The sequence below is a fragment of the Cricetulus griseus genome, assembly GCF_003668045.3.
Source record: "Cricetulus griseus strain 17A/GY chromosome 1 unlocalized genomic scaffold, alternate assembly CriGri-PICRH-1.0 chr1_1, whole genome shotgun sequence".
Lineage (NCBI taxonomy): Eukaryota > Metazoa > Chordata > Mammalia > Rodentia > Cricetidae > Cricetulus > Cricetulus griseus.
Window position 1 is genome coordinate 42,799,039 of NW_023276807.1, and position 14,500 is coordinate 42,813,538.

A 14,500-nucleotide genomic window follows, 5' to 3' on the forward strand; every position below is an offset into this window, starting at 1 on the left:
ATCGATCTGTCTGTCGGGAGGGGTTCATATTCCACAGCACAGATGCAGAAGTCAGAAGATAACTTTCCAGAGTGATTGCTCTCCTTCTACCATATGGTCCTGGGAATCCAAGTCAGATTTTCAGGATTGGCAGTAAGTACCTTTTCCTGCTGAACCGTTTTACTAGCCCTAAATGAACGTAAAGGCTATACATAACTATGTGTCCCAAAACTGTGTGTGTCCTAGATCCTGCCCTGCTGAGATAAGGCCAGCTAGTGTCACTAACAAGTTATGATCACCATGCATTATCACCTTTTCAAATATCATACAAACCAATAACCAATTTGTTCTTCCCATTCTCTATTTCACACAGATTGACCTTGTAAAGTCCAGAGAACCCTAAAGAGATATGAACCTTAGTAGTTGTTCACTTCCCACATCATGCAGACATATATACTTCATTTTGATGGTGATGTGATACAAAATACATTCCCTTAATTCCAGATGGTTCTGGAGAGGTAGATGTAGCACTGGGTTTCCTATTGGCTCTCAAATCTCAATGAGAGGCTTGCAAAATGTATAAGTTGGTGACTGTGGGGTGGGGCTGAGTTTTATGGAAGTGGCAAAAGGAAATAGATTCCAAGACATAAATTGCATTTTCTGAGCTAGAACTGGGATTTTGTGGAAATGGCCTCTTGGACTGGATCCTGGAACAGATAAAAGTACGTTCATGAAAAAACTGCTTCGATCCAAGAAAAACTAGAGTTTTGGTTAGTAGCATTATGCCATTGTGGAATTCTTACACTAAATGGAAATTGGCTATGAGAAGCTGGTTGAGATGGGTATGGAAACCCCCATAATATCTTTTCTACCCACGCACAAATCCAACAAACAGCACACCAAAATTAAAAAAAAAAAAATTGAATGACCATTCTATTTGAGCTTGATTCAAAAATCTGAAAAGGCAATATGAGAATTATAGAAATTGAGCTGGGTGTTGGTGGCGCACACCTTTAATCCCAGCACTCCTGAGGCAGAGGCAGGTGGATCTCTGTGAGTTCCAGGCCAGCCTGGTCTACAGAGCAAGTGCCAGGAAAGCCTCCAAAGATACACAGAGAAACCCTGTCTCAAAAAACAAACAAATAAACAAAAAGAATTGTATAAATCAGAGTTAGCTCGGCAAAGACCCACGGGTGATGCCAATTTTAGTAGATTCTTCAGCAGAACCATAAGGAGTATTAGGCAAAGGGGGTCACTTGAACAGTTCTCTAAATCCTTATAGACTACTGTTCCAAAGATCAATTGAATTATTCATAACTAACAGAAATGTATTGTTTATACTTGGAGTGGGGGGTGGGGGTGGGGGTGGGGGTGGGGGTACTCTGAGAAGTCTCAGTTCAAGGAAACATCAAATTCAAAGTCCACTGGAGGCCCATTCCTGGCAGGTGATGCTTTTTGTGTGTCCTTGAGAGATGGAAGGGCAAATGACTTCTCTAAAGCACGGCTCCTTTTCCCTGAGACAAGGTTTCACTGTGTACCACTTCCTACCTCACCCCCACCCCCTCTGGCCTGGAACTCACAGTGAGGCTGGCCTCAAATTCCTGTGTCAGAGTGCAGACAACACCACCACCCTGGCTTCAAGCATAGTTTTAAGAGTACTGTTCACATTCAAGAAATCAGAGTACTTAGAAGCTAATGACCTGCTGAAAGCCACACCCTGAACTACCATCCAGTGTGTGCCACCACCCAAATACCTCTTTTAAAGAGTACTGTTCACATTCATAAAGTCAGAGCACTTAGGGGCAATGACCTCCTCAGAACCACACCCATTACTACTGTCCAGTGTCTGCCACCACCCAAATACCTCTTTTAAAGAGTACTGTTCATGCTGGGCGTTGGTGGTGCACGCCTTTAATCCCAGCACTTGGGTAGCAGAGGCAGGCAGATCTCTCTGAGTTTGAGGCCAACCTGGTCTCCAGAGCGAGTGCCAGGATAGGCTCCAAAGCTACACAGAGAAACCCTGTCTCAAAAAAACCAAAATAAAATAAAATAAATAGTACTGTTCACATTCATAAAATCAGAGCCCTTAGGGGCAATGACCTCCTAAGAACCACACCCCTTACTACCATCCTATGGGGGTGTCTCTCTCTCTCTCTCTCTCTCTCTCTCTCTCTCTCTCTCTCTCTCTCCTCTCTCCTCTCTCTCTCTGGTCTGTTTCTGTTTTATTACTTATACTTATGTGTGTGTACATATGGTATATATGTGTCTGTGTGGATGTGTGTCACGTATGTGTGGGTGCCAGAAGAGAGTGTTGGATCCCCTGGAGCCTGAAGTGGTTGCTTGCAATCTTCTGGAAGAGCAGCGAGATCTCCTTAACAACTGAGCCTGGTCTCCAACTCCAGGGGTTTATATTTCAATACCTAAACATTGGAAGGATACAAACATTCCGACATACTAAGAGTTCATAGGAACTATTGCATGAAACTGCCAAAAAATAACAAGTCACAAATTATTATTAGGGTAGCTGACATGTAAAAAGGAGCCTCTAGACCTTGAACTTAGGCCATTGCTGAATTCTCCAAGAGAAAATGAAATATAATCATGCTTATGCTTATAGCTTTCACCTAAAGAGCATTAACATTTTTTGAAAAGCTATGGCAATGTAATGAGAAGTTTCATTTGTCTCAGCATGAAATACCAAACATTTTCCACTTAGATTTTAAAAAATAGAGAAGTGAAGCCTAGAGATAAATGTTCCTCACTACATTCTTAGAAATTAAGTTTTAAGATATCAAATTCCCAGTAGAAACATAAATTATTATCTGGTGGAGTTCTCACTCTCCATCATGGAAATTGAAACTGCATCTCGCAATCTCTTTAAACAGTTGACTGAACTTGGAAACATTAACTTTACCTTTAAAGTCTGTATCAAGATAACAAGACTTGCCAGGCTGGTAGTGGTGCATGCCTTTAGTCCCAGTACTCGGCAGGTAGAGGCAGGCGGATCTCTGTGAGTTCAAGGCCAGCCTGGTCTACATGAGCTAGTTCCAGAACAGCCTCCAAAGCCACAGAGAAACCCTGTCTTGAAAAATCCAACAAAATTGAAAAATCGGAAAAAAAAAAAAGATAGCAAGACTTGACTGGGCTGTGTGATAGCACACACCTATAGTCCCAGCACATGCGAGGCAGAAGCAGGCAGATCTTTGTGAGTTCGAGGCCAGCCTGGTCTACAAAGTAAGTTCCAGGACAGCCAGAGCTGTAATAAAGAGAAACCCTGTCTCTCAAAAAAACAAAAAAACAAAACAAAAAAAAACAAACAACAACAACAAAAAAAAAAAACCAAGATTTGGGACCCAGAATCTGCCCTGTAGCCTTCATGTTTCTTGTGGCTTTGAATAATTCATCATTAATGACTTTCTATTATCTCATCCATGAAATAGTAATACAGATTCATACAGTTGATGTCAAAATCAAACAAGTTTGGAAAGGGTGTTATAAATAACAGCAAGTAATACAACAGATCTTTAAGTTCCCTTAAACAAAATTCATGTGATACTAGGTGAGTGCATTTAGTGTTACTTAGGGGTGTGGAGAATGACTTGGAAAGGAAAGCTAAATTGTACTGGGATCAAAAATAATGGATGTGAGCAGTGGAGTGGGATTGGAATGGCAGAGTATCCTCAGGTGCTATCTGTGGGTCCCTAGCCACAACCTCACCCTGATACAGACTAGAGGGCGGACAAAACACTGCAAAGGGAGGTTACACAATAATCTAGGTTGTCCAGAGTTGTACAGCAAAGGGTAAGGACTTAAAAGCAAAAGGGTGTGGCTCTGGTTTTGAATGATTCGTTCAAAGAAAGGTTCTCTGCTTTATCCTTGATGTATTTCTTATTGAAACCTAAACATTAACCAAAGGGGAAAAGATTGAAACAGGCTCTCACTTGTAACCAAGGCTGGCTACAACTACTAAGTTTTTTTAATCATATGAACACACACACACACACACACACACACACACACAGAGATAGATGCAAACTTGGTCTGAGGACTTGAGAATTTGCCTACACACTTTGTAAAAAGCCACGATGAGGTGTAATAGGAACCAGGAGGCAAGCAGTTCCTTATTCTCCCTTCAGCCAGAAATTCACCTCAAAGGACCTGTTCTTGGGAGAAGGAAGCTAGCAAGGAAGGTTTATTCAACTTACACTCAGATGGACCAAGGGGCATTTAGTAGAAAAGCCTTCATAGACTAAGAGTCTGTTTCACAAGTCCAAAATTTTCCCTTTTCAGTCTCACAATTTTTTTAAAACAAGAAAAAGCAAGCAAACTAGAATAAGTGACTGATTCCTCCTGATAAGTAAATTACAGAAAAGTTTCAGGTTCAATTAAATGTAAGAGGCTCTTAACTATTGATTTGCTTTTTGTTTTAATGGTGCTGGTGTATTTATACGAACCATTAAATTTCACTAGACCATAGTCAGTGGTGAATACTGCTTGATCCATGCTCTCAAAGTGAGTTGTGTCGGGGTTGGGGGAGGCCAGGATCCAGGAGGATCCAGAATGGAGATGGAATGAAAGTGCAAAGAAAGTTTTGGCTTTGTGTTTAGGAGATAGAAACTGCATTCTCTGCTTGATTTTCTTTCCATCGGGTAATAAAACCATAAATTTGGTTACATGTGTGTCATGAGTTCGTAGACAGATACTGAAAATTTACTGTGCCTTAAAGATAGGGATCCCAGAGAGGCGTTGGTCTGTGTGGTTACGGAGCCGCCTCTGCCCTCACCCTAGGAGATACAGGTGGGTGGTCCACCTGAAGTCCCAGGGACACACCCACTTCCACTTGGAGTGCTTCTTGGGAATTCAACCTACTACAGGGGGAGTAGGTCGCTGTCTAGGTGTGGCCAGAACAGAGCCTGACTATCTAAAACCGGCTAGTAACCGAGCTCTAGATAGCCGAGATTTCCATTGCTGCTCTGGGTACGAGTGGCAATTTCTTCTTGAGGTTTCAAAAAGGAAACGGAATAGGAAATAGTAGAGTGCATCGAAGGAGGATTGGGTAAGTCTTGCTTCATGATAGGGTTGGGTTTTGTCTGTTTTTCTGCGTTGAGGAGAGGGAAGAGCGAAGGGCTTGAAAACCACTAATGCAAAGGGTTTTTTTTTTTTTTTTTTTTTTTTCAAATTGGTGATGAGCTAAGCTTGGCGTCTAAAATATTGCTAGTCACTGACCACCAACTTTCAAGCAGATTGAGGAGCAAAGTAGATACACATTAAAGAAAGCAGAATTCTGATCGGGAATGGTGCTTTAAATTTTGTTTCAAATTTTCATGGGCTCTATTTCATCGAAATACATTATATTAGGACACGTACATTTCTCTCTCCATGTATCTCTGTAAATTTCGCTAGGTTATTCCAGGAAAAGAAAATAGGACAGCTTTATTGTTTTCCTTTTCCAGTTTCCTCACCCCATTTTCCAATCCAACAGCAAGCTGGAAAGAACTTCCTCCTGTTTTCCCATCCTCTGCATTTCAGATCTTGATTCTCAGAATATCCGAGTAGTTCTCTTTTCACTCTTGTCTCTCAATAATAATCCATTTAACGTAAACTAGAGCCTGCCGCTGCTTTGCAACCCTATAGGGGTTTTCTTTGGTGTTGAAATACGATGCAAATGACTTTCCATAGAATTCCCAGCCTCCTCTGCTCCTGGACTCTCACCACCACAACTTGTCCCTGTTCTTACAAGAATTACAGAGGCAGCCAAGCGATGGTGGCCCACACCTCCAATCCCAGCACTCTGGAGGTAGAGGCAGGAGGATCTTTGAGCTCTAGGCCAGTTTGGTCTTCAGAGCTAGTTCCAGGACATCCAGGGCGACACAGAGAAACCCTGTCTCAAAAAACCAAAGAGGGGAGAAGAAAAAAAGAGAGAGGATTCCGGCGTCAGTGGCAAATACGGCTTCCTCCTGTAGTAAATATGGCTTCCTTCCGTAAACCTTTCTCCCGTATTACTTTATTTCTTGACATCCTGAATGAAATCCCTTTTTACGTTGCTTGCTAAAGCAGGGCGTTTGGGATATCTAATCTCTCCTCTCTCCCAGGGAACTAGCAATTTTTTTGTTTTTGATTTTTGGAGGCTTTCCTAGATGGTCCTTACAAAGATGGCTTCCCTCCCATCCACCGTCTCATACTCGAATATTTCCATGAGTATTTTTCTCTATCAGAAATTATTCTGTTGATTTGCCGTTTATTCTCTGTGTTCCCCACATTATGAAAGCATGTCTCTGTGATAACTGGAGGTTTTGGGTCTTTTCTCATTTTTTTATATTGAGCCCCTATAACAATGTCAGATGATTGAAGTATTTCCATTCGAGAAATGAAACATTGGTTTTATCCTATGGCATTAGCTTTTTATCTTTATCTGTATTTTCAGGTAAGCATTTTTTGTATGATTTTTTTGACTAATTAGAAGCTATTAGACCATGCTTAGTGGCACATCTCTGTAATCCCAGAGCTTGGAAAGCAAGGGCAAGAAATCATGAGTTCAAGTCAGTCTCTACAACATAGTAACAACATAAAAAAATCGTATTAACTTTATTTGCCATTCTCACAAGGTTGCATATTGGGTAGGGGATAGCATAATGTTCAAATATCTGATAAACTAATGAAGAAAAGTAAATGCTATATTTAGATTAGATGGTGATATATTCATAAAATGTGTGTCTCTTTGGCTTTGGTCTGTTAGGAAGTATTCTATCTAAATAGCATTTGCAATCAACTATTGAAAATTTTTCATTAAAGTGTCTAAAAGTTGTGAATAAATGCTTAGTATAAATTAATTTTCTGAAGATATCTGAATTAGGCCTCACCAGAACTATAACTAATGTATGTTCATAAACTCATTTCCATAGAGAAATGGACTAAGCTGGGACATGTGACAAAGAAGACAGAGGCTTTTGCCCTTGATAATGTGAATGTACAGTTCAGCCAGCAGGTAAGACTAAACTATTTTACACACAATACCAAGAACTGTGTTCATTTTTTTTAATTTATTTAACTTTATGTGATGTGCAATGGTGTGAATGTGTCAGATCTCCTGCAACTAAAGTTACAGATGGTTGTGACCACCGTGTGGGTGTGGGGGATTGAACCCAAGTCCTGGAAAAGCAGCCAGTGTTCAAAACCGCTGAGCCATTCTCCAGCTCAAGAACTGTGTTCTTATGTGTAAGCACAAGAACCTGGGGAACAATTAGTGTGGAGTCTAAATGCATCTAAGGGAAACTCTGAGAAGGCAATGTTTAAGCAGAGATCTGAAGTGAGGTGGGTGTGATCCTACATGCTAAAAGTGGCACAAAACAGTCAGTGGTGTGTTGGTGAGAGAGAAGAACATGCAGTGGACTAAGTAGGGTGCCTTATTCTAGGGAGAGTTTATTATGGTTGATTGATTAAAACTAGAATTAAAAGTGCCAGGTGTACAGAGTCTGTGACCCCAGCACTCAAGAAGATTGGACGTTTGTGTTCATCCTTGGCTGCATAGTAAGTCTAAGGCTAACCTGGAAAAAACAAGAGTTTTTTAGGAAGGAAAAAAACAAAGTGTTGTGTGGGGAAAATGTCTGTCTGCCTGCCGTCTGGCTTTGGCTTTGCCCCTTTTGGCCAGCCTAGCAGAAATGCACAGCCAGCCCGCTCCTCTCAGCACGTGGGTGACAATGGGTCTTGGTGTCTGCCATATATCCTTACATTAGGCAGGTTATGGTAGAGACAGAATCCAATTCTTTTTTATGTGCAAGTCCTGTGAGCATGCTTGCTGTCAGAGCTTTGGATAGTAAATGGGAATGACCACTCCAGGACTCCTATAAGCCAGAAAGGAACATTTTCAGTTTCTACTTTAAAGTTTCTCTCCTTTTATTTTTATATTTTATGTAGTGTGTGTGTGTGTGTGTGTGTGTGTGTGTGTGTGTGTCTGTGTCTGTGTCTGTGTGTGTCTGTGTGTTTAGGGTCTTCAGGTGCAAGTGGAAGTCGGAGTCCACTCTCTCCATCACATGTCACTGGCAGCAAGTGACTTTTCCTACAGAGCTTTCTTGCTGGCCAGCTCTATTATTGAGGTTGTTTTGTTTCTTAAATTCCTGTAGCTTAGAATCATATAGCTGAGGACTATTAATTAGTGTGTAGCTTTATTGCCAAAATTCATATCTGGGAATGACTGATTCTGAGTGTTCAGAGGATAACCTCAACAGGATCAATATGAATATTTGAGACCCAGCTCCTAGTTGGCAATTTAGAAATACCACTAGACCTCACCTGCACATGCTTAAGAATGTTGTTAGCCATTTCCTCCTGCACACATTACTTCGTGTATTCTTCGGTGTTGTTGATCTTACCATGTTGGACTGGCTCCTGGTGGGTTTGAGCATGGAAGAATTAATAATAATAAGCCTTTTCTGATTAACTGCCTATTTATTGGCAAACTCTTTAAGCAAGGGAGGATTAGGAGAAATAGAATGTCAAGAGATAAGCTTGGAGAGAAGAGAGTCAAATAAAGCTGCAGTTATTTTAGATAAACTTATTGAGAACAGCTTTTGTATACCATCATAGGTGTGGTTGTGGCCTACGATCTTGTTAAATATTCTTGGATAAGGCCTTCCTCAATTGTGATCAGTTTAAGTGACATAAAGAATAGATGTGTGTGTGTGTGGGGGGGTGCTCTTGCCCTAGCAGTTGAAGTGCAATGAGCTTTGTTTTTGTTTGATATATTCATCTTTTTGTCAAAAGCAAATGGCCATGTCTCTGAGGTGATTTTTTTTTTTTTTATTAACATGGCCACTTCAGAGTAGTTTTAAGCTGTTAATAATCATACCATAGCTTTCACATTTGCTCTTAAAGAGCATTTAATTTCTGTTCCTTACAGCAAGACATCAGAACAATAAAGACCTCTTTTTATCAGGCACTCAATTTGAACATTAAGCCAAAGGCAGAAGCACAATAATAACATGTTGCAACTTTGAATGTTCCTGCTTTTTAGATTTGGTTTTGTTGTTCTTGGGTTTGTTTTGTTTTTTAATAATGAGAAAATAGCCAAATTTTTACCCCATGACTTTATTATGCCTTAAATTCAGAAGATAGGAATTCCACAGATGTTTTATTTATTTATTTATTTATTTATTTATTTATTTATTTATGGATCCCAGAGAATCTTCTAGAAAATAAGCCAGCAAACTGAAGCCCAGGAATAAAATCTTGCCTCTCCCTATTTTATTGTAACAACATCCTCATTCCTTTTTATTCACTGCAATTGCTTCTCACTTCAACAAGGCAGAATAGTTTAGACTAACACGTGGGGCCTACCAAGCCTATATCTGGCTCTGTACTAATAATAACAATAATACCAATAATTAATAATAATAGCTACTGTCCCTACCCCCATTTAAAGCAGCAGGATCCAGTATAGAATGTTAAAAAGAAATATAATGCCACTAACTCTCATGTATGCCCAGCATTTACTGTGTGCCATGGGCTGGCATGTACCTTACAAGCTTCATTCATTTCCCTTTCACGGCGCTTACATATGAAAGAAAGCAGGGCTGTCTATCATTGCCTCTGAGTTTTTCACCAACTGCAGCTGACCAAAAAGGTTTGCTTGCCTAAGTACTCTGTTTAGAATTGCAAACTTAAACTTTCTGCAAGTCCTCTTATATTTTTTTAGAGCATTCTTTGCAACTTATTTTATTTTTATTCAGGCAATGTTTCATGTAGCCAAGTTAGGCTCTAACTATATAATTGAGGACAACCTAACTCTACCTCCCTGTGCTGGGGCTTATACCCAGGGCTTTGTGCACTCTACCAGCTGAGCCCACATTTACATCCCCGGTCCGCATTTGTTATTTTATATGCTTATAAAGATTCTGTGCCAAAAAGGCATTGTGTCTGTGTGTGTGTGTGTGTATTTACTGATGTATCATGAGCGTTGTATAGTCTAGAATAGGGGTGGCACCATAATGAATGCTCAGTTAGTTCTAGCAGTGAGGACATGTGATCCACTAGAGAATCCCAGTTGTGCATGTTTGTTCAGGGTCACAATTCATTTTCTTCTAGTCTTTTGTGTTTTTTTGTTTGTTTGTTTGTTTGTTTGTTTGTTTGTTTTTTGGTTTTTCGAGACAGGGTTTCTCTATGTAGCTTTGGAGCCTATCCTGGCCACTCGCTCTGGAGACCAGGCTGGCCTCAAACTCAGAGAGATCCGCCTGCCTCTGCCTCCCAAGTTCTGGGATTAAAGTCGTGCGCCACCAATGCCTGGCCTCTTCTTAAGTCTTAAGATGTTGTAAGTTAGTTACTCTTTTTGCAAAGTTATAACCCTTTTTTCTTTTTATTTATTCTTTTCTCATACAATACATCCCAACCCCAGTTTGCCCTTCCTCTACTCCTCCCAGTGCCTATGTCCACCCATACCACCACCCTCCCCCAGACCTCCTCCTCCTTCCCTTTTCCTTCAGAAAAGAGGAGGCCTCCCAGGGATGTCAACCAAACATAGCATAACAAGATTCGAACCCTCATCGAGGATGGACAAAGCAACCCAGTAGGAGGAAATGGGTCCCAAGAATAAAGGCAAAAGAATCAGAGACACCCCCACACACACTCCCTAGAGTCCCACAAAAAACCCCAAGCTAAACAACCATAAACATATATGCAGAGGACCTAGGTCAGACCCATGCAGGCTCCATGATTGCCAATTGGGTCTCTGAACCCAATGAGCTCTGCTTAGTTGATTCTGTGGGCCTTGTTCTCCTGGTGTCCTCAACCCCTCTGGCTCCTACAATCCTTCCTCCCCTTGTTCCTCAGGGTTCCTGGAGCTCCCCCTAATGATAGGCAGTGGGTCTCTGCATCTGCTCCTATTCCTCTCTGACAATTGGGCTAGCCATGTATGAGTATAGCAGAGTATTATTAAAAATCATTTCATTGACTTTTTCCCAGTCGTGTTTGTTTGTTTCTGCCCTAGATCCTCTGGGCTATCCAACTTCCGGTGCCTGGCCATCCAGGCCATGTCAGGCATGGTTGCAAATTAGACCAGTCATTGATTGGCCACTTTCACAAGTTCTGAGCCACCACCACCATTTCCCCAGCATATATCTTGCAGATAGGACAGGTTGTAAGTCAAAGGTTTTGTGGCTAGGTTGGTGTCCTGTTCTACCACTGGAAGCCTTGCCTGGTTACCGAAGATGGCCAATTCAAGTTCCATATCACCCATTATTAGGAATCCTGGATAGGGTCACCTTCATAAATTCCAAGGAGTTTTCACTGCACTAGATTTCCACAGCGACCCCGAAATGACTAATTCCAGAGTCTCTTACCAATACTCTCTCCATCCCTCCTTCCATTCATCCAATCCCTCCTGTTTCCATTCCTACCCACTCCAACTCTACCCAAAAAATCTATTCTCTTTCCCCTTCCCAAGGAGATTCATGCATCTGCCCTCTACTTGAGCCCTTCTTGTTACCTTCTCTGTGTCTGTGGGTTGTAACATGAATATCATTTACCTTACAGCTAATATCCATTAATATGTGAGTACATACCATGTGTGTCTTTCTGGGTCTGGGTTACCTCACTCAGGGTGATATTTTTTTTCCTAGTTCCATCCATTTGCCTGAAAAATTCATGGTGTCTTTATTTTTCTTGTTTTGGTTTGGGTTTGGGTTTGGGTTTGGTTTTGTTTTTTTTTAAGATTTTATTATTTATTATGTATACAACATTCTGCTTCCATGCATATCTGCACACCAGAAGAGGGAACCAGATCTCATAATGGATGGTTGTGAGCCACCATGTGGTTGCTGGGAATTGAACTCAGGATCTCTGGAAGAGCAGTCAGTGCTCTTAACCTCTGAGCCATCTCTCCAGCCCTGGTTTTGGGTTTTTTAAGACAGTGTCTGTAACAACTTTGGTTGTCATGGAATGGATTTTGTATACCAGGTTAGCCTTGACCTTGAACTCACAGAGACCCCTCTGCGACTCAGGTGCTGGGATTATATAAAGGCAATGCTTCTGCCTCTTGAGTGCTGGCATTAAGTTATATTTTTGACAGCTGAGTAAGACTATTGTGTAAATGTACCACATTTTCTTTATCCATTCTTAGGCTGAGGGCTGTCTAGGTTGTTTCCAGTTTCTGACTGTTATGAATAAAGCTGCTATGAACATAGTTGAGCAAGTGTGTAATATGACTGAGCATTCTGTGGATATATAGCTGAGTCTTGAGGTAGATCAATTCCCAGTTTTCTGAAAAAGTAACATAGTGATTTCCCTATTGCTTGTATAAGTTTATACTCTTCAGCAATGGAGGAGTGTCCCCTTACTCCACATTTTGACGGGATTTTAATGAGAATTGCATTGAATTTGTAGATTGCCTTTGGTAGGATGACCATTTTTCCTATGTTAATTCTACCAATCCATGAGTATGGGAGATTTTACCATCTTCTGATATCTTCAGTTACTTACTTCAAAGACTTGAGGTTTTTGTCATACAAGTGTTTCACTTGCTTGTTTAAGGTTATCCCAGGATATTTTATGTTTGTGGCTATTGTGAAGGGTGTTGTTTTCCCTGATTTCTTTCAGTCTGTCATTTGCATGTAGGACAGCTACTGATTTTTTTTTTTTGAGTTAATGCTATATCCAGATACTTTGCTGAAGGAGTTTATCAGCTGTAGGGGTACCCTGGTAGAATTTTTGGGGTTGTTTATGTATACTATCATACCATGAATAAATAATAATGTTCTCACTTCCTTTCCAATTTGTATTCCCTTGATCTTTTGTTGTCTTACTGCTCTAGTTAGAACTTCAAGTACTATATTGAATAGGTCTGGAGAGAGTGGACAGCCTTGTCTTGTTTCTGATTTTAATGGAATTGCTTTGAGTTTCTCATCATTTAATTTGATGTTGGCTACTGGCTTGCTGTAAATTGCCTTTATTATGTTTAGGTATGTCCCTTGTATCCCTAATCTCCACAACTTTCATCATGAAGGAATTTGTCAATCTCTTATTCAGCAACTAATGAGATGTGGTAAACCATTTTTTGTTGTTGTTGGAGAGAGAGAGAGAGAGAGAGAGAGAGAGAGAGAGAGAGAGAGAGAGAGCGTGTATACGAGCTCACTTGTGTCAATTGGAGGACAATCTGTGAGAGTTGGTTTCTTCCTAATGCTTACTTTTCAGGATCAAACTCTGGTGAGTGACCGGCAACTTCCTGCTGAGCCATCCTACATCTCTATAGCATTTACTGAAGTTATTTTCTCACAGTGGCTGTAGTACTGGAATACATTTTAATTTCAAGTTATTATCTAAGGCAGGTGTGTTCTGGGGGTGACTCTTCTGGATTGACGCTGTCTGGAAGTGATTAACATTCCTCTTGGATGAAGGAAGCAGCCAAAACAATATAAGCAAATGGAGAAAATGGCAAAGACAAGGAGCCAGAAAGGCCTGGGCAGAAGAGCCCTCAGTAGAGCGAACTCAAAACAAGAGGAGGTGACTCAAGACACCATCCAAGATGAAGATGTGTTCAGTGAAACAAGCCCCGAGACTGAGGAAGATGACTTCCCTGATGGCTACATAGAGTGCATTATTAGAGGTGAGTTTTCTGAACCTATTTTTGAAGAGGATTTACTTTTTAAATATTTCGAAAACCTAGAGAAAGCCGAACAGGGCCTTTCGCTCCAGGTTCTTGATGGGAGTTCCCCTCCTGAAAGTTCTTTGGAATATGTGACTAAGGGGACAAGGCAGGAGAAAAGTGAGGCCAAGCAAGAACAGCCTCAAGAGATTGTTGGAGCGAACTCAGCACTTGAATCTTCCGAGTACCTCACTAGCGGGAAGCTTCCCGTTGAAGAAATATCATCGAAAATTGATTTATCAGATCATAAGCAGCTTGCAGAACCTCCTGGAGAGAAGCCAAAGGACGGTGAACACTGTGCTCCATTGTTGTCGATGCTGGAGTGTCCTCAGACTGGGTGCAGGAAAAAGCTTAAGAACAAAACTGCCCTGAGGAAGCACATGCTTGTCCACGGACCCCGTCCGCATGTGTGTGCCGAGTGTGGGAAAGCTTTTGTAGAGAGCTCGAAACTCAAGCGACATTTTCTGGTCCATAGTGGAGAGAAGCCATTTCAGTGCACCTTCGAAGGGTGTGGGAAGCGCTTCTCACTGGACTTCAATTTGCGCACACATGTCCTCATCCACACTGGTGAGAAGCGCTTTGTGTGCCCCTTTGACGGCTGCCAGAAGAGCTTTATTCAGGCAAATAACATGAAAACTCACATCCTAATCCACACAAAGGCAGGGAAGAAATGCTGAAAAAACCAAGACAGATGAGTCAATAGGGATATGTGCTTTGTGGATTATTGTTTGAATGGTGTGGTGTCATAGCTAAGATAATTCTGCAACCTAGAAAGCTTCATTATACCATCTTAAGAACATTTTTATATTCCATGGTGTAGTCCCAACAGTAAAGTCAATGATGAAGTCTCTTCAAAAGCATAATCTTTAATGTATGTGCTGCATTATTGAA

General features: G+C 41.1%; 1 protein-coding gene across 1 annotated transcript; it reads left to right on the forward strand.

Annotated features, from left to right (window-relative positions):
• The first annotated feature begins 10,520 nt into the window (after positions 1 to 10,520).
• LOC100750909 (zinc finger protein 42) lies at positions 10,521 to 14,286 on the forward strand. The gene is made up of 2 exons (XM_027391026.1): positions 10,521 to 10,537; positions 13,362 to 14,286. The coding sequence occupies exons 1-2, from the start codon at positions 10,521 to 10,523 to the stop codon at positions 14,284 to 14,286; spliced, it is 942 nt and encodes a 313-aa protein (XP_027246827.1).
• The last annotated feature ends 214 nt before the right edge of the window (positions 14,287 to 14,500 follow it).